The sequence below is a fragment of the Silene latifolia genome, chromosome 1 (assembly GCF_048544455.1).
Source record: "Silene latifolia isolate original U9 population chromosome 1, ASM4854445v1, whole genome shotgun sequence".
Taxonomy (NCBI): Eukaryota; Viridiplantae; Streptophyta; class Magnoliopsida; order Caryophyllales; family Caryophyllaceae; genus Silene; species Silene latifolia.
The window spans coordinates 15,181,737-15,207,300 of NC_133526.1; the positions used below are offsets into that span (position 1 = coordinate 15,181,737).

The 25,564-nt window shown below is 35.7% G+C and overlaps 2 protein-coding genes and 1 long non-coding RNA gene across 3 annotated transcripts; 1 reads left to right on the forward strand and 2 right to left on the reverse strand.

The window, feature by feature from the left end:
• The first annotated feature begins 1,245 nt into the window (after nucleotides 1-1,245).
• On the forward strand, nucleotides 1,246-2,551 carry LOC141652177 (uncharacterized). The gene is made up of 2 exons (XR_012547047.1): nucleotides 1,246-2,182; nucleotides 2,297-2,551. It is a non-coding gene; the product is annotated as an uncharacterized LOC141652177 (long non-coding RNA).
• A 442-nt stretch (nucleotides 2,552-2,993) lies between these two features.
• On the reverse strand, nucleotides 2,994-5,635 carry LOC141652264 (MLP-like protein 31). Its single transcript, XM_074459816.1, has 2 exons — nucleotides 5,410-5,635; nucleotides 2,994-3,451 (listed from the first exon to the last, which is right to left on the reverse strand). The coding sequence occupies exons 1-2, from the start codon at nucleotides 5,609-5,611 to the stop codon at nucleotides 3,177-3,179; spliced, it is 477 nt and encodes a 158-aa protein (XP_074315917.1). The 5' UTR covers nucleotides 5,612-5,635; the 3' UTR covers nucleotides 2,994-3,176.
• A 283-nt stretch (nucleotides 5,636-5,918) lies between these two features.
• LOC141599795 (MLP-like protein 34) lies at nucleotides 5,919-9,381 on the reverse strand. Its single transcript, XM_074419915.1, has 2 exons — nucleotides 9,107-9,381; nucleotides 5,919-6,419 (listed from the first exon to the last, which is right to left on the reverse strand). The coding sequence occupies exons 1-2, from the start codon at nucleotides 9,300-9,302 to the stop codon at nucleotides 6,148-6,150; spliced, it is 468 nt and encodes a 155-aa protein (XP_074276016.1). The 5' UTR covers nucleotides 9,303-9,381; the 3' UTR covers nucleotides 5,919-6,147.
• Nucleotides 9,382-25,564: the final 16,183 nt, after the last annotated feature.

Below are 25,564 nucleotides of genomic sequence, written 5' to 3' on the forward strand. Positions count from 1 at the left end.
TTGAACACCTTCTTGTTGCTTTTCGGGACCATTTTCCACAATCTCCCATAGTGCATTTGATTTTAAGAGAGCCTTCATTTTAATGCACCAATAGTCGTAATTTTCTCCTCCAAAAATTGGAAGAGTAGACGATAGAGTATTTGATGCGGAAGCCATAGTTTTATTTTGTTGCCCTAAGATCTTTAGAGCTCTTGATACCACTTGTTGGTGTATGGGGGAGTATAGGAAGTAGAGTGGAGATTAGTTGTTAGTTTATTTAGTTGATTAGTTGAAGGTTGATTAGTTGGTGTTTAGTTTGAAGGAATTAGTTTTTGTATTGATTTTTGTGAATTTGTTGGATACACCAAAATGGGAGGGGAGGACCTCTATTTATAGTGCTCCTCCTCCTTCTCCCACATTCTTAGAATTCTCTAGAATAGAGCATTCTATACTGACCTAAACTTGTAAGCCTCTAGACTCTTCTATACATACAAGATATCTCTAGAATATTCTAGGTTTCTCTACACACACCTAGAACATTCATGTCTCTTCTAGACCCTTCTAGACTCTTCTAAATTATTCTAGTATGTACATGAGTATTCTAGAACATTCTAGATGTTTCTACATTATTCTAGAATATACTGGAACCTTCTAGAACACTCCAGAAAAGTCTCACACTTCAACAGGTGACGTCTCAAATGACTTCACTTTCGTGGTATGCCATTTTATCTCCGACTTAATTTCATGTCAGTGCAGTTTAGCTTATTTTATTTTAACTTACTTTTATTCAAAATAACTCTTGCTTAATCTCCATTCAGTTTAACTTAATTAGTTTCATTCACTTCAATTTAGCTCAACTCAACTTAACCCAACCTTATTCACTTCAGACTAGCTCCTTTTAACCGAAAAGAATAAGGTCTTACGTACTTGGATCAAATCCAAACACTCAATTTAATTTTAGACATATGTCAATGCCGCCCATAATGCAACCTTAATATCTCTAATTATATAATATAAAATATTATACGTTGTTATTGTAGTCTGAAACAAATCATCACAGGCTATATTTTCTTCACATATTGCAAGAAGTTCTTAATATCAATTTTCTTTACTATTAATGAATAGTGTTAAAAATCGAAATGGTGAATTTAAATATGAATGGAGAGAGTTGAGTTTTGGCTAGTTGTACAATTGTAAAAGTTTGAATTATTTGGCCAATTTATGGATTATACAACCAGTTTTTCTGCAACAAAGAGAGACTGCTTATCATACCAGAACGACACTTTTCTTCTCTTTATGAAAAGGAAAGCATTGGGTTTAGCTAGGCATTTTGATTTAGTCCACCAAGTATGAAACTGCTATTGCCAAGCCATGAGCGCCATAATCAGTCTATTACAGTGTTAGATTTCTCTATAATATGCTGTGACAAGTGCACATATACTATCATGCTCCCTCCGTCTGAATCATTTGTTTACCTTTGGTTTTGGCACAAAGACCAGGGAGAGTGGAAGGGACCATTTATAGATATTGTTTTTGAATGACAAGTGGACAAAGTTGTATAAGAGCCATGAAGATCTTAGGGCCCAAAATGGACCCACAAACAAAAGTTTCACCAAACCTGTTGAAGACCTGGTCACTTGGAAGTATGGCTCCAACTTCTGCAGTTTCTGCCTTTGCTTTCCCACACTTTGATGGAAAAAACCTACAACTTTGGTCAACCTGTTTAAGGCCCTGTTGTTGTTGTTGTTGTTGTTGTTGTTGTTGTTGTTGTTGTATTGGTCTTGATTTGCCTTTTCTTTGCAACAGGACACACAACTTCTGCCTTGGGACTTGGAAATGAACGAGATTGTGGTACCTCTTCGACGAGCTCCTGGTGGGTCACCTCTTGGTGGGTCCCCAACTTATAGCACTGCGAGCCAATCATCTCACTGGGACAACATTGGCCCTGTGGGTACACTTCAACCCTCTCCCAGCATGAGAGATGTCCCAAAGCTCAACCCGGTAGTCACTCATCGGGTCCACACCGAGCCTCTCTCAGGGGTGTTATTTACTCAAGACTCCATTCTTACGGCTTGTCGAGAAGGTCACATTAAAGTGTGGATGAGACCGGGGTGTGTCGAGAACCAAGCCAGCAATTCAGAAATGAATCCAAGTATTGGTTCGAGAGAGAAGTCATCGATAATTGCAAATAACGGTATATCAGGTTCTAAACATTAACAACATCTAATCACTATTACTTTTTACCGCGCTTGCCCTCGCCTAGGCGTCTTACGTCTATGAATGTCAAAGATTACACACTGTGATTTTCTTTGTTTAGTTGATATCACAGATTTAACTGTGTTGGTCGTCGATGAAAAGTTGTCGCAAGGATATGGCATGTATGAAGCTCTGAAGCTGTAAATGTGGTTAAGAAAACCCGGTTTTCTAAGAAACTCTAGTATATCTAGTAATAAGAAGCTTTGAGTACATAATGTCATTGATGAAAAGCAACGTCGAACTAATATGATATATACAATGTTCTTATATTCCTCCTCAAGAGGGCGGTGTTATATAATAGCGTTGTTGGAAATCATGTCAAAAATCACTTGTACTTTGCTGTGTTCACTATCTTTTTTCGATTCTTTTACCTTTTTTTTTCTTGTTATGGAAATTTTGTTTTAGAGCATATGTTAACTTTTTAAGAGCTTAATGAGACCAGAACTAGGGCAATGACATGTACCTCGTATATAGTATTGGACTCTGGTTATGAATTTATGATGCAATATAAAGAGTTGCCGTGGTCGCTTGTAAATCAAATCATTCAGGTTATATTTCCGATCCGAGCCTTGGAAATCGGATCCAATACCAAAATGAGTTGAGTTTAATTATTTCTGGAGAGGGTAGGCATTTCTAATATTTTTATTGGGTAGAGACCGTAGAGTGTACGATGATGTGGTGTACGGTGTACCCGATGTACCCAAGAATTTCTCATAAAAGATATTCAAATGTGTCGAATGTTTAAACCGCTTCATTAATCCAGAGCATAAAATGCTTTCCGAGACGTGACTAATGACCCAACAATTTGACTATACCAATTATAGGATATTAGTAATTTAGTATCCAAATTACAAATTCAATTCAATCATTATCAATATGGAATGGAAAATGCGATAGCGTCACCCGGTGATAACTATCATCCAATTTCGATCTCAAGCCTACTACCGTATGGCATGGTGATGGTCATTGATATCCTTAGTAATATTAATGAAGGCATCCATTTCTCCGGTAGGCTCAGGAAAGCCAGAATGTTTCTTCTCATATTCAAATTTCCAAACTACTTTGCTACTTCCATGGCCAACTTGAATCACGCGATACGAGACTACGAAATTCTCGTAATCCTTCGTCAAATCTCCATCTTTACAGATGAAATCCATCCCCTTGTTTTTGCCTTCTATTACATCAAATATTTGTGTCACTGTTTTTGTGTTGCCATCTACATAAGAACACCAATTACTCTAATTATCTAGAAATTATTAAAAAAAGATTTACGAGATTACATATGGTAGTTGTTATTAAAAAAAAAAATAATAAGTTTTGTTTCAACGGTCCGAAATAAAACAGACTAAATGTCACCATTTTTTTTAATAGAATGTAACAATTTAATGACAAAATGTTATAATTAAAATTGCCACTTTTTACCGTGAAAATGATGGCAACATTTTATCAGAAATTAGTATCATTTTACGGTAAAATAACTACATTTAATCCGTCTTATTTCAAACGGAAAATAACCCATAAGAATTTAAAAAAGATATTGCTTGTTCTTGGTATGTTAAACGTGTAGCGAGTGTTGAGTTTGGATAAATTAATTGTTGAGTGGACATTCTTTAGTGGTTGTAGGAGTAAATGGGTTGACCATTTACCAATTTACCACTGTAACACAATTTAAAGACACGCTTAAGAAAAGTAGGGAACATCATTAGTGAGTGACCAATTAGGCAATTACCAAACAACATTTGATGATTGCAATATGATCTAGTGGAAGAAAATAAGAGTGTTAAATATAAGAGGATGATTTGGTTCGATCTACTTGAAATCGATTTATCTCAAGGGTGGTTTAAGTTAGATCTTTTTTTTTTTTTTTTTTTTTCTTCAGTGTATCAAGTTCTTTTTTCAGTCAGTCTCATTTTAGACGGTTACTAACCGTCTAAAACTGTAGACGGATAGTGGTTCTCTCATAAAATACAAGTGGGAGGACAAATGGAGTATCCATTTCCCACCCACTTGCACTATCCACTCTCATGTTGTGAAAGAGACACCATTGGAGTATCCATTTCCCACCCACTTGCCGATCTCGAGCTTATCCGAGCTTGAAAAAAATGCGCTCGTTATAAAGCTTGCGAGCTTTAACGCGAACTCGAGCCAAACTCGAGCCCAAATCGAGCCTATATAAAACTGTTTGTTTTTTTTTATTTTTTTCTTTCGATATTTTCAATAACAAGGCTCGAAGGTTATATGTAAAAATATTTAGCAACTCATTGAAACATTTGATTGTGTGATACAAAAATATAATCATGATAACATATTTTTATAAAATAATAACAATATCTTAGGTAATCACACAAGTTCGAGCCGCTCGCGAGCTTTTCGAGTCGAGCCAGCCTTTGCTCGGCTTGACTCGTTAAGCTCTCGAGTCGAGCCCGAGTCGAGCTCACACGAGCCGAGCTTTGACCGAGCCGATCTCAAGTAGCTCGCGAGCTGTCTCGTCTCATTAACACCCCTACCTATAGCTGACTAAGGAACCCAACCCGGATCTCGAAACCCGGATTGATACAATCCTCTTGCAGGGGTCAAATTAGCAACCGAAAACTACCTTAATTGTCCCAACTTGAACTCGACCTAAGCCGACCCGACCTGACTTGATTTGACCCGTGACTCGATATTACAACCCGATTTTGACCGGATAACAAAATTACCTAATTAATAATGTATTCATTTTAATTTTTTAAGCTTAAAACTAAAATAGGTACATCTCTAAATTGTTTGACCCAAACTTAACCCGACTCGACTTGTCACCTGATTATGACCTGACTCGACAACGAGCCGACATGAACCGTAACCACTCAAACTCGTTGTTGACCCTACGCAAGCTAACCCGATATGACCAGACATGCTTTGATCTGACATACCCGACCTGAGTTACCCGATTATGCAACCTCTACTTACACGGAGAAAAAGACTCAAACAAATAATAAACAAAAATGAGAAGCAATGCAAAGGAAGTATATTAATGCTGAAAGGATTTAAACTCAGGTTATTAACATCGTCTCTTATGATTTTATCAACTAAACTAGTTCACATCTACGTATTATGTCATTGTTTTCTTCTCCTCCCTTTCCCTTTGCTTCTAAAAGTCGTGTATCCAATTAGACATAGAATTTAAAAGATTACCTATGGAATAAGTCCATTTGATGGTGGAGCCAGAATAACCAAAGGCACCTTGAACCACCTCACAACCATGAATAAACCCTTCGCTAATAACGGCAGGAATGTGGTGAGGCCTTTTCGAGAACAAGGCATGCATAACGTCTCCGGCCACCTCTGTTATCTCAACTTCCCCTTCTAGCTTCCGCTTCAGATGACTTCTTGCCATTTCTTCAACGTCAGAAATTTTGTAATTTTGTGTAGGTTTGAATTAGTCGAACAACTCGAATTGGTTGAAGCCTTCTATTTACTCCGTATATGAGCAAGTGGAACTAGGACATACTTGTATATTAGGGGTGTTAACGTGCGCTATTATGAGTAAGCTATGACTACGTCAATTAATTGGAGAGTAGGTCTTGCCTAAGCCGTTCTTAACTTAAGACCTCTCACAATTCCCTTTTCATTTTAATACTGTATTATGTAAGTCGGTTATGACTTATGAATACACTTAACTTAATTAAGTCTGTCTAAAACGATTAATACAATCACAATTACATTTTCATTCATAGGAGTAACATAATAATACAATATTCGTCATAAAAACATAATATTACAATAAAAGTACAGCAACACCCCGTCTTATTATTTCATTTTCAACAACACTAAATAAAACACAACATATTACGAGGAACACAGTACTACCATAAGTCGTCCATTTTAACCTGAAAATAGGTGTACCGAGTAGGTGAGTATCGACTCGAAGACCTACTTAGAATGGTGATGGTCATCAATATGTTTAGCAATTTCAAGTAAAGAATCCATTTCACCACTTGGCTCAGGGATGCCAGGCTTCTTCTTAACATATTCAAATGTCCAAACAACTTTGCAAGTTCCTTCAGTAACAGGAATCACTTGGAATGTCACTAGAAAGGTCTCATAATCCTCCATTAAATCTCCACCAATGCAATTGAACTTCATTACCTTGTTTTTTTCATCAATCAATTCAAGAATTTGCTTTATCTTTTTCTTCTTCCCATCTATATACGGGACAAAAAAACATTGTATTGTATTAGTTAACGTTAATTAGAAGGTCAGATTAACGGTAAGAACTACAATAAGAAGTTTGATCTACTTTAACTGGAGATCTTATGTTCGAGCCATGAGAATGCTAACAGTATTACAAGTCATAAGAGAGAGCTTTACCACCATAGTAATCTTACCCCGCTCCCAGTCCGAACTAAACCGGATGATTTACACCCAAAAAAAAAAAATTAGAAGGTCCGCCTAGTGTAAAGTGGTTCGACAATTGACATATTGTAAAATTATCTCATTGGTATTTTTATTTGCAATGAAAATGTTGTTTTACAATAATATTATGTAAAAGTCTTAAAAAACTAAGTATGTTTGATGCCAATTTATATCGACTTCAGAGTATATAAACTACTCTACTCCGTATAAAGAATGTTGAATAATTTTATAAGTTAAATCTTTTTCATAGTTACGAGTTCCTTTTTTTATTTTTTGAGCTAGATAAATTTCCATTTACTACTACACATTAGGTGAACTAGTCCGGCCATCACCATTACCATCAAATCAATCCCACCCGACTCCCATGTCTTACAGGGTTGGACGGGTACAGGGGCGATTCTAAGAGTTGATCACAGGAGGTGCAAGTTTAACAATGATTTCGGCGACGGTAGGTCGGAAACTAAAATTTAAACACAAAAATTCGCGAGGATAAAGTAAAACACTAAATTAAAATAAAATTGGATCCAAATAATGAGTAGTCTAATAATATGATATTTTTCTTGATGTTAAATGCAATAGATAGTTGAGTACATGATATTTTATCGTTACTAAATAAATACGAGGATTTTATTTAATTGAAAATAAATTTTAATTCTAAATTTATAAGTTATGCAATTATATAAAAATTGATGAAACAACCAAAAAAATAATAGAACGAATTTATAACTAACACAATTTTGAAAATAAAATACTAAAACTAGGCATTAAATAGCATTAAAAACACAATTTATAACTAAATGAGATAAAAGTGAAAACTCAAGACCATCGGATTGGAAATTAAGTATCCAACCACTGAACCACTAAACATTTAATGTTCCTTATTGAAACAAACTTCTACATATTTCTGAACAAAGGGTCAAAACCGCCACTGTCACGGGTACTTTAAACATTGCCCGACCCCTCATGTTTTGTGATAATAATTGGACGCGTACTTTAAGCATTTATAGAAGTGGCATGTTAACTTAAAATCGACCGACAAAAATAATGAGAGTACAAAGTACGGTACTCAATGTTGAAGTGAATATGAACAAGGATATTAAAGAGATCGGGTCCTCAAGACGTGATGGAGTAAACCGTATTTTGCTGGGAGTCGTCCAAACAGAGGACACAACATTTAATTCTACATGTGCCTAATTTAAAGAGATCGGGTCCTTGAAACTCACATTAAAAAAATACCAATACTTGCATAAGCTTTAATTAGAAAGGCAAATGGACCAGTCTTCTGTAATAGTAGTTGTAGAATGGATCCAAACACACTACTATTAAGAGGTAAACATAGCTACTAAAAGATTCTATTTTACGATTAATTTTTGGGGTTTTTCTAACGGGTGTCCTTACGGACACACATTACTAAACCAAATATGGAAAGATTTACGACATATTCTCATGATAAATGCAATTATAAACTTACTTTTACCATAATTAGTAAAAATATCATATGAATCTTTCCATATTTGGTTTATTAGTGAAAAATTAATCGTAAAATGGAATATTTTAGTAACTATTTTTACCTCCTAATAGTATTGTGTTTGAATCTGTTCTACAACTATATTACACAAGACTAATCCATTTGTCTTTCTAATTAAATCTTATTATAAAGATTTAATTTCTTAAATTAAACCTAAAACTTGGAAATAAGTGAAACCAGACCAAATAATTTCAAAATCGAAAACTTAACCGAGTTTAATCAGTTTGTGTTGGATCATGATTAAATCACTTGAGTTTAGTCAAAATTATTCTCCAACTTTTAACAGATTAAAGGCTCATTATTCTTAGCTCTGAATTATGATGAAATAAAGGAAAATGACTCATTATAATGATTACACACTTTTTTTTTTTATTGTGAAGTATCAGTTATACGATGTAGCTTTCAATGCAAAATTCATCTTCAATGTTGTCACTGTTAATAATATGAGTGAGAGTATAACTGAATGATGTGAATATTATTAATGAAACATTACAATTTATAGTAGCAATGCATTGGGAAACAATCTAAAGATCTTCCTAAAGATAATACTACCTAACTATAATATATTATCTACCGATAATATATTCTCCTATTATTCCTAATATTCTCTAATGTTGTCATTAACACAAAGGTAATATTCTGTATATCCGAACCCCTTATCCCGCTATTTGTGAGAGACCTTAAAACACGGGGGTAATACGGATCTACTACAATTTCATTCAGAATAAAGTTTAGTAAGATCAAATACCATAATATGTTAGGTTGTGAGAAAAGCGGTGTTAAACAAGATCAATTGTTTTTTTGAAAATGATTAGTAAGTAACTAGTCAATTACCCTACAATAGGAATAAAAAAGGCTAGCCTACATGGAATTAACATAGGATTATAGGAACATATATTGGAAGTTAATGAAGAAATAATAGTAAGTAAAGGGAGTATTGTAGTATACCAACGGTGTAGGTCCATTCGATGGTAGAGCCTTGAGTACCATAATCACCCTCATGCAAGTCACAAGCATGAATAAAATCATCCTTAACAGTAGGGATATGGTGTGGTCTATTTGCAAAAAAGTCATGGAATGCATCTGCTGCTCCCTCTCTTATCTCTACTTCTCCCTCTAACTTTCGTTTCAACATACCTTCCATTTCTAAGACAAATATAGATTACAAACTAGTTGGATTTTGTGATGTCTTATACTTCGTGGAGCCACTCCTTTTATAGGGGTATTGGAATTTTGTTTCTTTACTGTGGCCTTGTGGGTGACGTCTCAAATGACTTCACTTTGGTGGGTATGCCATTTTATCTCCGACTTAATTTCATGTCAGTGCAATTCAGCTTATTTTAGTTTAACCTACCTTAATTTAAATTAACTCTTGCTTCATATCCATTCAGTTTAATTTAATTAGTTTCATTCACTTCAGTTTAGCTCAACTCAACTCAACCTTATTCACTTCAAACTAGCTCCTTTTAACCGAAAAGAATAAGGTCTTACTTGGATCAAATCCAAACACTCAATCTTGCTTATCGTGCTGTCTTAGATTTATTTTTAAATAAAGGTTATGTAATCTTTACGTATGGCTTTATAGTGCTAGATCTAGCTGTCAAGTGTCTGGTGCTATTTAGTCGAATAGCTTACTCTGTATTGGTTACAATAATGTAAGTTATTCACCTTCTGTCAAAAAAAAAAAAAAAAAAAAAATCCAAACACTCAATCTAGACATATGTCAATGCCCATAATGCAACCTTAATATCTCTAATTATATACTCCCTCCTATTCTTCTTTTTCTTCCTCTTTGGTTGGGGCACAAATATTAAGGAGGATAATAAAATATGAATTGTGAGTTGGGTGGGGTTTGATGATAGGAGAGAAGAATGAATAAAATAAGGAATTGTGAGTTGGGTGGGGTTTGGTGATAGGAGAGAGAAATGAATAATTAGGAATTAAATAAAGAATTGTGAGTTGGGTGGGGTTTGGTGATAGGAGAGAGGAATGAATAAAATAAGATTAAAAAGTTTCCAAAAAAGGAAAGGGGAAGAAAACCTGAATAATCCGTTTTAGGAAATAGGGAAGAAAATAGAGAATAGGAGGGAGTATTATAAAATATTATAAATATTTTACGTTGTTATTGTAGTCTGAAACAAATCATCACAGGCTATATTTTCTTCACATATTGCAAGAAGTTCTTAATATCAATTTTCTTTACTATTAATGAATAGCGTTAAAAATCGAAATGGTAAATTTAAATATGAATGGAGAGAGTTGAGTTTTGGCTAGTTGTATCATGTTGATTTAAAGTTTGAATTATTTCGCACTTTGGCAGCACTAGGTTTATTATTATCATTATTATTATTTTTTTTTGACAACAATGAACTTTTATTGAAAGAAAAGAGTTCAATTACATAGACAACCTAACCAGTGGCTAGGCTAACGGACCAGTACATATGACTACTCAGTAAACTATGTTATTTTTCTTTTCACTTCGCAGAGATGAGTATATTATGAGTTTTACCATAAGGTTAGAATTATTATGCAATAAAAAAAATGATTCACTAAATTAAATACGTTTTATAGTTTTTGAGCATTAAAAATTATGAGTTTTACCATAAGGTTTCTGAGTTCATTCACTAAAATATTAAGCTCAAAAAATAATTACAGATCAATATTGCACGCATCCGACCTTCCCCGCTTGTCGTTTAATACACTAAGGCAATGTTGTTGCTCTTAGAGCTTACTAAGCAATCCTAATTATTTGTATATCTTAAATTTAAAATCTAATCTCTTACAAGGAATAAAAAAAGACAAATAAATAGTTGGGATGGAGCAAATTTTTGGATAAATTTTTGGTAATATTCATGAAAACAAAGTGGAGCAATTTCGATTTAGATTATGTTGTCCAATAAATTTATTGCGTAAAGGACTCTATAATAACTTATGCATGTAGGGATTAATATAACTATAAAAGCACAGTCAGTTTTAATTTCCCTAAAACTTAATATTAAAACGGGTTAAATATCATTCCACATGTGTATATAAGACAATTTTTTTTTTTCAATACATTCTGCTTTTATCTTATTTTGACCACATAAGCGTATTTAACCTCTCTTAAGTTGTGCAACCATGAAAAGTGTGGTAGGGGGTACAATAGACATATCTGAGACATGGTAATCAGAATGAGATCATTTTAGAAATCGGATTGATATGAACAAAATAATTGATATGATATGACATGAATGCGAGCAGGTAGAATTATTCAAGGGTAAGGTTAAATTATTAGATGGCCCGCATTATAATACTTGATCACATGAATTCGTTCAGTACTACACCTTTCTTGATCATCTTGTTTCAATTTGTTTTTTAAAAATCTTTTTCAATCATGAAGTTTTCAACACACAAAGAAATTGTTATTATTATTATTATTATTATTATTATTATTATTATAGTATTTATATTCTTGTTTTAAGGTTAGGTTTTCTGTCACCATATTACTCTATGCTTTTATTAACGTTAATAACAAAATCACAAATTCTTGTTTGTGACGGTACATATCCGTCACTCTTGAGTGACAGATACCATTTTACCTCACAAAGTACCCACTTTTTCTCTCTCTGCAACACTATTCATGTGGTCCCCTTTCTCCACTAACCCATTTTGTTATCATTTTAACTCACAAAATATCCGCCACAAATGGTAACCCGTCACAAGAGAGACCAATTGTAACAAAATAAACATTTGACCTTTTAGAAGCTAGGTAAACGAGAATTATTGTTGTCTAGATTAATTAAGTAATATGTTAGTTTTAGTTGCGTACATTCAAGTCTAAATTAAATTCCAACGAGAATATTCACAATATATCAAGGATCTGAAAAATGTTGAAGGGAAGAAACCACATAACTCAGCCTATATCGGCATTATAATTGTCAAATAATGTTTAGTCGTTTGTTAGATTGTCTAATTTTCTACTCCGTATTTTTTTTCTATATATGTGATGATTGAACATTATTCAATTTACATGAATTTTAAAACCATGTAATATGTCATTTTCTTAGCGTACATTTCACATCAACCATAAACATTAGGAAAAAAAGAATTTTTTTTTTAATAGAAATCCAGAGAACTTGAGTTAGCACTTAGCTACCGTCGTCTAATGAAATATTTTAGTCTATTAGACATGTCGTCACTTTCGTCTTGTGTGTTATCTTACAATGAGTCTTGGTTTATAAAACAGACATATGGTCTTATATAAAAATTCGTGGGTATCTTAGAATAGGCAATAAGAGATCGCTATCTCAGGTATCACAAATATGGGATACACAATTCGCTATCTCATTCGATAATGGCACACATCAATTTGCCTCACATGAATTATGTTGTTTCTCCTCTCTTTCGCGTTTACCAATTTTAGGTGTAGATGGGATCCACAACTTGTCCATTGCTTCTAGAGCTGCTCAACATGGGGCCTATCCAGCCCGGCCCGATTTCGTGGGCCGACTTTGAGCAGCCCGTGTGCCAGCGCAACACATGCCGTTCCTTCCCTCGGGCCAGGCCAGCGCCGTATTTTCCTTGACCCAGCCCAGTCCAAACACTAAAAAAATAAAAATATATGTGACCCTGACCCGCCCTGCCCTGCCCCGCTACTATGTGGGTTGGGCTCGGGCTGGACAAAACCAACCCAGCACTGGCTCGGCCCAGCCCGGTCCCTCACTTGTGCTGTGCTAGTGCTGCCATTCCTTAGTCCGACCCGCCCCTGGCCCGCCCCGGCCCAGCCCAATGAGCACCTCTAATTGCTTCCAAACCTAAATAGTTTTACACCTATTTACCTATAGGGTACGATAACGGTACCGAATTCATCGAGGGTTCAAGAGGTTTAGTAATTAGGAAGATATTGTAGGACACTGGACAGTAAAAGGGCACACCACAATAAAATGAAGTGGAGAAAAGGCTGAACCGTACACTTTTTGAGAAAGCAAGGTGTATGCACTCTAATTTTGGGTTAGGTCGATCGAGAATGGTGGGGAGAGTCGGTTTCTACATCCGGTTACAGATTAAATTATGAAACCTTGCTCTTGAACACCATGGAAATAACAGAAAAATATTTTCAGTTATAGAGAGATAAATAGCAAAGTAGAGAAAGAGTAAATAAAGTTTGTTATTGTATTAACTTAAGTCAAATGAGTACATTATGAGTATATATATATATATATACAAATTGATCATTTGACAACTAACTTCTAACTAACCCATATGGTTTATACTGATTTTTAAAATTCAAAAGTTAGTAAAACCCCGTGATTTTCGCCCAAGCCCTTCCTTTGTAGAGCCGTGTATTGTAAGTGATCCGAACCTGCCCGGAGCGAGCCTCCCATAGAGGCAAGTGAAGTTGGTGAGCCGTATGATAGGAAACTATCTCCTGCGGTTCGGCCATGACGTTTGAAAAAAAGTCTCGCGCTTAAACCTTGGAACAAGGAGTTTAACGCAGGGCCAGCTTTTGCCAGCATGACAGCAAGGAGTCAACTGAAGATTTTGAGTCTTTCAGATATAATCCATACACCCCCCCCCCCCCCCCTCAAGCTCGAATATGGTCAGGAAACTGCAGTCCAAGCTAGACTGAGAGGAATTTATGCTCTGCTGCCCCTAATGGTTTAGTCATTAGGTCAGCTAGCTGCAATCATGTCCTAATGTACTTTGGCACAAACAATCCTTCTTGAAACTTGTCACGTATATAATGACAGTCAATACTGATGCACTTAGTTCTTTCATGAAATACTGGATTCTACACTATGTGAGCAACTGCTAGATTGTCACAAAGCATGGCGACTGGTAATGGCACATTAATGGCCAGATCTTTAAGCAAACCTACAAGCAAGACCAGTTCAGATGAAGCATAAGACATGCTTATGTACTCTGATTCTGCACTACTCTTACTCACCGTGCGTTGCTTTTTAGTTTTTCATGAAATGAGAGAAGAGCCTAACATCATGCAATAACCACTAAGAGATTTGCAAGAGAAAGCACACTGACCCCAATCTGCATCTCTATAGGGCTAAGCAAAAAAGTCTGAACCGTATTTTTAAACCAAAATCGAACCGAAAACCGAATTATGGAGTCTAAATATTCGTTTTTTTTGTGCGGTAACCGAACCAGATTTTTTACTATAAAAACGGAGCGGATTCGGTTGTAGAAAATTCAAAACCGGGGACCGGTTTTTAAACCGGTTTCTTTTTTAGAAACTAAAAAGTCAAAATTAACGTAAATTCAAAACCGGAAACTTGTTTTAAAACCGCTTTTTAAACTGCTAACCTAATTTTTCTATGTGTTTCTATGCATTTTATTGGGCATCTTTCTTGAAACCGGAGCGGATAAACCGATTCTCGGATCCGGTTTTTAAATTTAGAAAAAACCGGTTAACGGATTAATCCGGAGCGGATTCGGTTTAGGAAAAAAGCCAAATTTTAAAACCCTTTACCGAACCGGTTTGCAAAGCTGGAGCGGATAACCGATTTTGCTCAGCCCTACATCTCTGTATGCAATCAAATGAAGATCATTCTGAGCAGGATAGAATAATCCAACATTAACAGTGGTCTTCAAATATCTGAGCACATGAATAGCAGCATGTAGATGGGGGAGTCCTTGACTGGCTTAAAAACTGACTTAGGTGTTGAACAGAGTAGAAAATACCAGGTCTAGTCAAATTAAGATACAGAAATCTTCTAATAAGTCTTCTATATTGCTCTGGATTGTCCAGAAGATCCCCATCTTGAACTGTCAACTTCAAACCCCTTGGCAATGGAAAAAATGTTGTCCTGACAGTTCTCCATTCCTACATCATGGAGTATATCAAGTATATACTTCCTCTGATTGAGCAAGATGCATGTATCATTTCTGGCAACCTTGATGATTCAAAGTCTTACCTCGCAAGTGAACGAGTTCGTTGCACTATTTAAGGATCGAATCCGCAAGGAGTATGAGAGAATACTAAATGTTTTAGGTAGTGTTTGAAAACACGAAATTGATTTCATTTTCATGATTTCAATTGTAGAAATTGAAATGTTTGAATTCAATTCCAAATCCAATTCCAAAATTGTGTCTGGTAAACCCGTGGAATTGGAATTGGAATTGAATTTGGGCGAGACGGATATGGGTTGAGACCATTGGATGTTTTATATTTGAAAAAATAAAATATTGTCTCGAAAAATATTTGCCATCGGAAAAAATATCATAAATAAAAATTTTGTGATGAAATTTGCGACACAAAATAAAACGTAAGAAGTCATGGAATTGAAATGACTAGTATATGCTAGGTATTTGAGAACCTCAAATTTAAACTAGCTTGGAATTGATAAGGAATTGAGTCAATTCCAATTCCAAATTCTAAGAGTTCCCAAACACTTGAAATGTCTCAATTCCATAATTCAATTCCAATTCAAGGTTCCCAAACATAGCATTAAGTCTTTTGTTTAGTTAAGTGGGTAATGATGATGTTTTTTGTTTTTAACTAATCAACTAAAGTAAATAGAACAAAATGATGATGTTTTTTGTTCTTATAGGGAAAAATGTGTTCTTTATAAACTACATCTCTGCTTACAAAGGTTTTGTGGTTATCCAAATCATACAAATGATATCCCTTCTGAGCAAAAGGATATTATACATCTTCTTGCCCTTGCACCCACTACTATAAATACAGGCAACCACAACGGCCCTTTAACAACGCTTATTCACGAAAATCATCAAAACACGTTGTAGAATTGATTTCGCGAATTTTACCAAACTTAATTACAACGGTTCTGTGTTGGTAACCGTTGTTATTGGTTTTAACAACGGGTCATACTTAAAAAACCGTTGTTAATGAAAAAACTAATAACAACGGTTAAATTTTAACCGTTAATGGTTTTAATTAGTGAAAAGTAATCACAACGGTTATATTAGAACCCGTTTTTAATACTTTTTAACAACGGTTGTAGACTCAATAACCGTTGTTATTAATATTATGAAAATCTTAAGAACAACAGATTGCTTTATTCTGCTATACGCTACAAAACACAAACACAAGCTAATACTGCTACTATATCATCCTCCTTTCCTCCCTGATCGTCTCTCTGTCTTCATCTCCGTCACTGTTGTCACGTCTTCTCTCCCTCATCGTGTTTATCAATCAGGTATATATATGTTTCTTAGCAACGCTTATAGATATAGGATTTTTTGGGTTATTATCTAATTTATTGATAATTTAGTTTAATTGCTTCCCTGAATTTCGTTTATTTGTTTGCCTATTATTGTATTTTCTGAATTAGTTCCTATTATTACGAATGTAGAATAATGACTCGAACTTGGATGATTGATGCAAATATGAGTGACCGCACCTACAAGGAGGGTTTAGCTGAATTTTATGAATTCGTTTCGAACAATTTGAAAGGTTCTTCTAGTATTGCATGTCCTTGTGAAAGATGTGGTAATATTAGCTATATGACTTTTCCGGACGTTAAAATACACCTAGAAAAGTGGAGATTTAGTCGATCCTATACACATTGGATTTTTCATGGGGAATCATTAGAGGAAGAGAAGAACTCTGAAGAAGATGATGTTGAGGTACACGAAAGGCTAACTGATGATCCTGAGTTTGCCGAGTTTTTTGAGTTGGAAGAGTTGGAAGTAGAGAAGTTGAATGTTGGGTCTATAGATAATGAAGAGAATGATGATTAGTCCATTGCTTTTGAAGATGTAGGTGATGACACTAGTAATTGGGATGACCTTAACAACATGTATGAGAAGTTGTGTGAGTCTGAAGCACCTCTGTATCCTGGTTGTAAGTTCACAAAAATGTCGGCTGTGGTGAAGTTGTAATATCAAGGGGGCAAATGGGGTGAGTGACACGTGTTTCACTAGTTTTTTAGCCTTGATAAAGGAGTTGCTTCCTGATGGTAATGTTCTACCTGTTAAGACATATGAGGCGAAAAAACTAATAAGAGGAGTGGGTATGAAATATGAGAAAATACATGCATGTCCAAATGATTGCATATTGTATCGGAAATTATATCAAAACTTAACCAATTGCCCTAAATGTTTGGAGTGGCGTTATAAGGATAAGGAAGGGATCTCGGCTAAGGTGTTGTGGTATTTTCCATTGATATCAAGAGTCATAAGGATTTATGCGAATCCCGATGATGCAAAAATGTTAACTTGGCATGAAACAGGAAGAATAAATGATGGAAAGCTAAGACACCCGACAGATGGTAAGCAATGTAAATCGTTCGACGCTAAGTATCCCGAGTTCGGCAATGAACCTAGAAACTTACGTCTAGCGCTGTCCACTGATGGAATGAACCCACATGGAAACATGAGTAGCCAACATAGTACTTGGCCAGTAGTGTTGGCTATTTATAACTTACCTCCATATGTGTGCATGAAAAGAAAGTATTTGATGTTGTCGTTGTTAATTTCCGGCCCTAAACAACCTGGAAATGATATAGATGTACATTTGGAACCTCTTCTAGATGATTTGCGATTGTTGTGGGATAGTGGGATAGAAGTATTTGATGCATATAATAACGAAACTTTCAATTTGAGAGCGATGTTATTGTGTACAATAACTGACTATCCGGCTTATGGCGACCTTTCTGGGCACACAGTTCATGGGAAAGAGGCTTGTCCATTGTGTGGGGAGGATATCGAGTCTGAATACTTGAAGTCTTCTCGTAAGTATGTGTATATGGGAAATAGGAGGTTCTTGTATCATGACCATTGTTATCGCAAGATGCAGAAAACATTCAATGGAAGACAAGAATTTCGTCAACCTCCTAGAATTTTGAGTGGGCATGAAGTTTATCAGAAAGTAAAGCATATTAAGATAGATTATGGGAAGAAGAGCGGCTCTAAATTGTCTACTCGTGGGTATAAGAAAAGATCCATATTTTTTGATAAACTTCCATATTGGTCGACACGGAGGTCGAGCATTGCCTCGATTTCATGCACACTGAGAAAAATGTCTGTGATAATATTATCAATACCCTTCTGAATGTTCCTGGTAAAACAAAGGATAACGCCGCAGCTAGGGAAGATATGAAAATGATGGGTATTAGGCTAGAGTTGGCACCACAGAAGAGAGGTAATCGTACATTTTTACCGCCAGCAGCTTTTACCCTTTCACGGAATGAGAAAAAAGAGTTCTGTGCATGCTTGAATGGAATTAAAGTGCCACATGGTTATTCGTCGAACATCAAAAGCCTAGTGTCGATGCAAGACCTAAAACTCACCGGGTTAAAGACATATGATTGTCACACATTGATGCAACAATTACTACCTGTGGCTATTCGTTCCATTTTACCTGAAAAGGTAAGATATGCTATAACTAGATTCTGTCTCTTCTTCCAGTCCATATGCGAGAAAGTCATCAATCCCGATGACGCGGATTCATTGCAGGATCTCGTTGTAACCTCTCTTTGTCAGTTGGAAATGTATTTTCCACCCTCTTTCTTCACTATCATGATTCATCTGACCATTCACTTGGTTAGGGAGATTTTGTACCTTGAGCCCGTGTACTTGAGATACCAGTATCCTTTCGAAAGATTGATGAAAGTCTACAAGGACTATACATCTAATCGGTATCGTCCGGAAGGTTGTATTACTGAACGCGCTATTTTAGACAAAGCTCTTTCATATTGTTACGCTCATCTCTCCCCTGAGGAGTTGATTGGCGTTCCTAAGAATCGTCATAGTGACTGGATGACCGGAAAAGGTATTAGGGGCCGGGTTGAAAAAATTGTGACACGTGAAATGTTGCATTTAGCACACACGTATGTGCTAAACAACGAAGATGAGGTGCAACCTTATATTCAACAACACAAAGATGAGCTCAAATACGATCACCCAAACAAGACCGAGAAGTGGATTGGGAACGAGCATACGAAGACGTTTGCAGAGTGGTTTAGGAATATTGTCTTAGAGTGTACTGATCAAACTGGTGATGACATCTCTCCTAGGTTACTACGTCTTGGTTTAGGTCCAAATGTCAGGGTCACCTTTTACAACAGTTTTGCCATTAATGGATATACTTTTTACACCCGCGAGCAAGATGAGTTGAGCACAATGCAAAATAGTGGTGTGAGTTCTGAATTTGAGGCAATGCACTTTGCTACTTCAAAAGATAAAAAGCCTATTTGGGGAAAATGCCTTTATTATGGTGTTATTCAAGAAATATTGGTACTAGATTACATTGATTTCACAATGCCTTTGTTTCGATGTAACTGGGTTGATAACAACATCCATTGTGTCCGAAAGGATAAGATGGGATTTACGTTGGTCAATCTGGGTAAGGTTGGCAATAATAAGGATGATCCTTTCATAATGGCATCCCAAGCTAAACAAGTGTTCTATGTCACCGATCCTATGAATAAGAAGTGGTATGTTGTACTGTCTATAAGTAGTAGAAGGAGTAGTCCATCCGATAATGGTGATGATGATCAAGATGTCGTTTTTGAGGGAATGGATCAGTCTACCACTGTATCTTATTTCGACGATGTTGACACTGATCATGAGGACACTGAAAGCATCTATATGCGTGATGACCATGGTGAAGGTATTTGGGTTAACGAAGAAACTATGACATCCAAGAAACGTCCCCGATCCTGAGATAGTTCATCAGGACACAGTGATATGGACGACCAACATTTTGAGTCATTTTCAGACCAATAATTTGATGGTTTAATTTATTGGTAAATCAATAATGGTCATTATATTGTTAAATAAAAATTCCCAAATTTGCATGGCATGGTAAATCCTGTAGCTTAGATATGCGGTATGCATGCATCTTTGGTGTTGTCTTATTTTCTTGATCTTATTATTAGATGTGGATCTTTGGTGTTGAAATTGCTTTGAATAATGTTGCAATATATGGTGCTTCTACATTACGATATGTATTATTACAGTTTGGACTGTAATGGAATTACAGTAATTTTTTTTAAAAAAAAGAGGTTCAACAATAACAACGGTTATATTTAAATTACCCGTTGTTAATACTTTCAACAACGGGTGTAGTACCTCTACCCATTGTCAATGATTTTTTTGACATATTTCATTTGGCGCAAATTTGGTGAAAATATATTACAACGGGTATATTTTAACCGTTGTAATAAACTTTTGACAACGGTTAACTTTTATTGACCCGTTGTTATTAACATATAACAACGGTTCTTCTTTGAGCACTCGTTGTCAATAATTTGTCTTAATAAAAAACTAATTTAGAAACCCATACAGCATGCCATACACAAACACACACAACATTAGTTCAACCGTTGGTATCCTGAGTTAATTCTTCTCTCTTCCTCGCTTTCTACATTCTCATTGCCGGCCGTCGCCCAATTTCCGACGCCCAGATTCCGTTGCCTTCCCTTATCATCCTGCTCGTTCTCTTTATCATCATCATCATCAGGTATGTTCACTTTAATTTTGTGTTTCGTCATTAGGGTTTTAAGACGATCATCTTTTTTCTTTTTCATGCATCTGTTTGTTTTTCGTCTTCTTTGTTATCTTTATCATCCCGCATCATCTACTTCACTCCTCTTATTAGGGTTTAGGATTTTAGAAGCTCAATCTGTTGTTTTAAATTTTCATTCCTATTAGGGTTTAGGGTTTTAGATAATACTCTGCATGTACGTTGTTAAGTTGTTCATTTCCTATATCATTCATATTTGGGTTTTAGGATTATCATGGGTGAAAAACGTAAAAGAAGTCAAAAGAATAATAAGCCTCGGGATAATAAGCCTGGTGAGAGGGTGCTACGAAATGCCGAAAAGTCCTTGCGGCTATAGCCGCTAAACAGTAGTTGGAAATAACATGGAGTGAGATGGGTTTCCCTCTTGGTCCAAATGCGGGTTTTTCTCCGGTTGGATTGGTACTTGCACAAGACATTTTGTGCCTATCCATTTAGATGATTTTAGAAATTTGAATCCAAAATTGGCGGAGTTATACTTGGCTCGTGTAAAGAAAGGCTTTATTATACCCGATGAAAGCCATGATAAGTATTTAATGCATAAGGCAGCGGATGTCCACAGGCAGTGGAGGTGTGACGTTGCTAGGGATTGGTTGTATGTGGACAAGGTAACGGGGGAGATGCGTAAGAGCCCACCGGAAAAAAAGTGTCCCACCATCAAGCAGGAACAATGGGATCTTTTCAAAAGATGAGAACTACGAGAAGTTTCAGTTAAATATCCTCGCCTTTTAACGATTTACCTATCATTTTTTTAATTAATGAGTCCTTTATATAATCTTTTTATTATCTCATCTACTTGCGCTTTTATATAATTATTTGAAGGCCGTTAGCAGAAGAAATCGTGCTAACATTTCATGCAAGAAGGGGAAATGGTATGGTTCTCGAGGCGGTTACAAAAAGATAGAAGAGAACTTCGTAAGTAGCATGCATTATTCCCCTGTGAGACTTTATTTTTTTAATCACACTTGGACTTGCATTGATACACATTTACGTGTATAAATGTTACCATGTTAATGTGTAGGTGGCAAAGAGAGTGAAAGAGGTGGATCGGCATGTAACTTATAAAGAAGGGCACACGCCTAAAGGATCCCGGTCGCGTGACAAATATGATGAGGAAGTGTTGGCCAACATAGTAAGCATTATTTTATTAAGACGAGTTCATTACTAACTTTATTATTTTAGTCACAAATATAATTTGAAGTTTATTTAATATATTATAGGACAACGTATTGAAAGAGGTAGAAGAAAGGAAATTCACTCCCAGTGGTCGTAATGACGTTCTTGCTAGAGCGATCGGCCGACCCGAACATCCAGGTCGTTTGAGGGGCGTCCCGTTACAGGTTGGAGTAACGAAATATTATGGGAAAACTGTCCCGATTAAGAAGAAAAGGAAGACTAAGTCTGAGAAGGCTGACATGGTAACATTTATTCTATTATTTTCATTTAAGTTCAATTCACATGTTATTGTTGGGATAAAAATTGCTGACACATTACATTCTTGGTACGCAGCTTCAGTTAATGGCATCCGTACTACTAAAGCTGAATGCTGGAGGCAAGCTTTCCGAAGAAGAAGTGAAGATGATGGAGGATGTCATTTCTAAAGGGGGTAATAATAAGGTACAACAGATTGGTCAAGAGGCCGCTACTACCTTGGCAATACATGAGAAGGAAGTATCGGTCAACGAGATTCAGAAAGATCAGGTACCTAATAATGCTTCTGAAGTTGTAACAACTAAAGCCGATCAGGTACCTAATACTTCCTTATTTTTTTTTTTGGGTAAGATCAAGGGGTGTGTTCCCTGCCAGCTCTAATGCTATAACTTCTGACTTGGTGCCATTGGTTAATTTTATTAGGTAAATAATGGGCCTGAAAAGGAGATGCAACTTAAGAAGACGGCTGATGGAAAACAGCATACATCTCCTTCAAGTCAGTTCCTGTTTTCAGTAAGGTATGCATGAAGTGTTTAATTAGTTAAATTTATATGAATTATATTAAATTTTGGGATATAATAATGTATGTGTATATTCTTCAGGCCGTAAACAAGAGGCCAGTTATTCTTGCTGACCCTAAAACCGAAAAGCCACATGTGCGTGTTGGCCGGGGTCTCGTAGAAATGCACACCAAATCTGCAGTAGCGGAAACTATAGTTCATGGCGAAAAACTTTTGCCGAATCATACCAAAGTAGAGATAACTACAGTCTTTCCAGGCCATGAAAAATTTCAACTGCCTGTCCCAGTTCGTGATGACATTACCATTCTGGGAGATGCGGTTGGAAGTTTCATCTAATGGCCTGAAACTCACATCTACTTGGCTCGGACGTCTCCGCCTCAGAAGCGGAAAGCAGTTGGGGTTAGAAGAAATACCTTTATATATATGTTAAATTTTTAATTGTTGAATGTTTTTATATGTTAAATTTATATGTTATTTTTTTTTGATGGGAACAAAAAAGCCGGCTTTGGCGGATAAGCCTAAGTCCACAGACATGCTAACGACCTCGTCGAGACAACAACTTGATGAGGTATTTAATTAACTTCTCCATTTTTTTAGAAACCTCGCTCCCTTTATTTATATTTTGTCTGTATTTATAAAAAGCATGGTAATTTTGTGTAGGGGACAAAAAAGACTGATAAGCCTAAGTCCCCAGTCTTACCTGCTACTACTACCTCATCATTGAAAGAGCAGGTTGACAAGGTATTTAATTAAGTACGCTTTTATTTTTATTACTCCAACTAGGATATGTTACCTTTGGATTTTTTATTATTTTAATTATCTACTACATGTGTAGGCTGGTGGTAGTAGCACAAAATCAAAGACTCATTCTTTTCCGGATCTGAAAGAAGTTAGGAGTTTAAACGACTCAAAATATTCTGGGAAGGATTACATGCAAAAAGTAAGAACGACGACGATGAGGAAACTGCATGAGGAGGCTGGACATCGCATAGCCACCGAGCAATTGATAGTTATTCCGCTCGAGGAGGATATTCTAGGGGTTGAGCGCCAAGCACTTATATCATGGGATATGCTAGCCGTTTGGGCTGGCCTAGACCAGATTGATGCGGCACACCTATTTGTTTGGATGAAGTAAGTTTCTTAATAAATAATTTCATATTATAATATTCTGACTAATAGATAGTGTTTTAAATACCAGAATTAATACCGTAATAATGTAGGATATTGAAATTGAGAGTGATGCCCGAGAAGAATATTCCATCTGATCAATACGGATTCCTGTGCCCCTATGTTTTATCTTTATTTATTCCGGATTTCTCGTTCGAAGAACGGGTAGATTATATTGCTCAACAATTGGCGACAACCAAGAAGCTGATTTTTGGCGCTTATAATGAAAAAGGGTAATAAACAAATTAATATTACGTTTTCCCCTACAATTGCATTTTCATAACTAATATATGTACTTGTTAATAATGATGATGTCTCTTGATGTGGGACTCATTGGGTGCTAGCAGCCATCATGCCGACAAGGAAAAAAGTATTCTGGTTGGACTCTATACATCATCCACCAAGCGAGACTTTTAAGCGCTTGATTAATAAGTAAGTTTATAATACTGATTTATTTATAATAAAATTAAGTTTCAATTTTTATTTATAGAAAAAAGCTCATTTTTGCCCCTAAAAAAATGAGTTTCTGCCTCCTTTTTTATTTTTTTAAAAAAAGGGCCTTTGAGAAGAGAAGAGCAAATGAGCAGGATCAACCCAGGAAAGATTCGATGTTGGCCCCGATTTTATTACGATAACGAGGTACGTGCTCAAATACAATAACATTAAGTGCAAAAATCATGTTTTAATACTAATACAATACCTAAAGTTCAAGATTCTGATGTGAGCCTTCTCTCGTTTGTTTGTTTTTATGTAATAATAGGCCCCTCGCCAGCCAGATAGCATACAATGTGGATACTACGTTTGTCGGTTCATGTTGGAGATTATTAGGCGAAGATATATCATTATTCCAGAAAAGGTTAATAATTTAATAATGTGTTTATTACTTTTTTTAAATTAGAGCTAATGTTGTCTTGCTTGCTGCTATATATACCATGATGTTGCTATGCAGTAATTGATGTTGTTACAATAATGTATTCTCTTTGTTTTTTCCGCAGTATGTAATCAACCCGTCACAACAGATTGAGGAGTACTCAAGTATAGATATAGACGAGGTAAGGGACATGTTGGACAAATACGTCTTAGAAAATAGAAATGCATGATACTCAGAGTTTAGATCAACTTATTAGTAAATTTTTTGTTGAAGTTAGGGAATGATTAGTTCATGTAAATTCAACTCCTTGTAAGTATATATATATATATATATATATATATATATATATATATATATATATATATATATATATATATGAGGTCATTTGTTGTGGTTGAATTGAATCTATTGAGTTCGATAAACCCAAATTTGTGATTTATGTTAGTCTTTGGTATACGGTCTTTGTTGATATATGCGAGTTTTTGAATGGCATGAAACAAATTTAATTTTTCAAAACATTAGGAGTTCGTAATAAAAACGGTTACTAAAAAAAACCGTCGTTGTGAATACCTTTCACAACGGTTAATAAAAATAACACCGTTGTGAATGACTTTCACAAATACCGCGCATAATATTCAACAACAGGTTTTAAACGAAGAACCGTTGTTAAAAGTCTTCACAATTTTGGAGGTAAAGTTACAACAACGGGTTTTAAACTAAGAACCGTTGTTACTAACAAGTTCAACAACGGGTATGTAGCATAAACCCGTTGTTAAAAGACTTCACAATTTTGGAGGGAAAGTTACAACAACGGTTATACATATGACAACCGTTGTTATATTATTCCCTCCAAATTTTTGAAACACTTTCCACAACGGAGAACACCCAACAACACCGGCTTTTAACCGTGGTGAATACATTCGACAACTAGGGTT

Coding starts and splice junctions, on each gene's coding strand:
- LOC141652264 (XM_074459816.1), bottom strand. CDS start 5,611: ATGGCAAGAAGTCATCTGAAGCGGAAGCTAGAAGGGGAAGTTGAGATA. Junction 3,452..5,409: donor CAAATGGACTTATTCCATAG/GTAATCTTTTAA, acceptor GTTCTTATGTAG/ATGGCAACACAAAAACAGTG.
- LOC141599795 (XM_074419915.1), bottom strand. CDS start 9,302: ATGGAAGGTATGTTGAAACGAAAGTTAGAGGGAGAAGTAGAGATAAGA. Junction 6,420..9,106: donor CGAATGGACCTACACCGTTG/GTATACTACAAT, acceptor TCCCGTATATAG/ATGGGAAGAAGAAAAAGATA.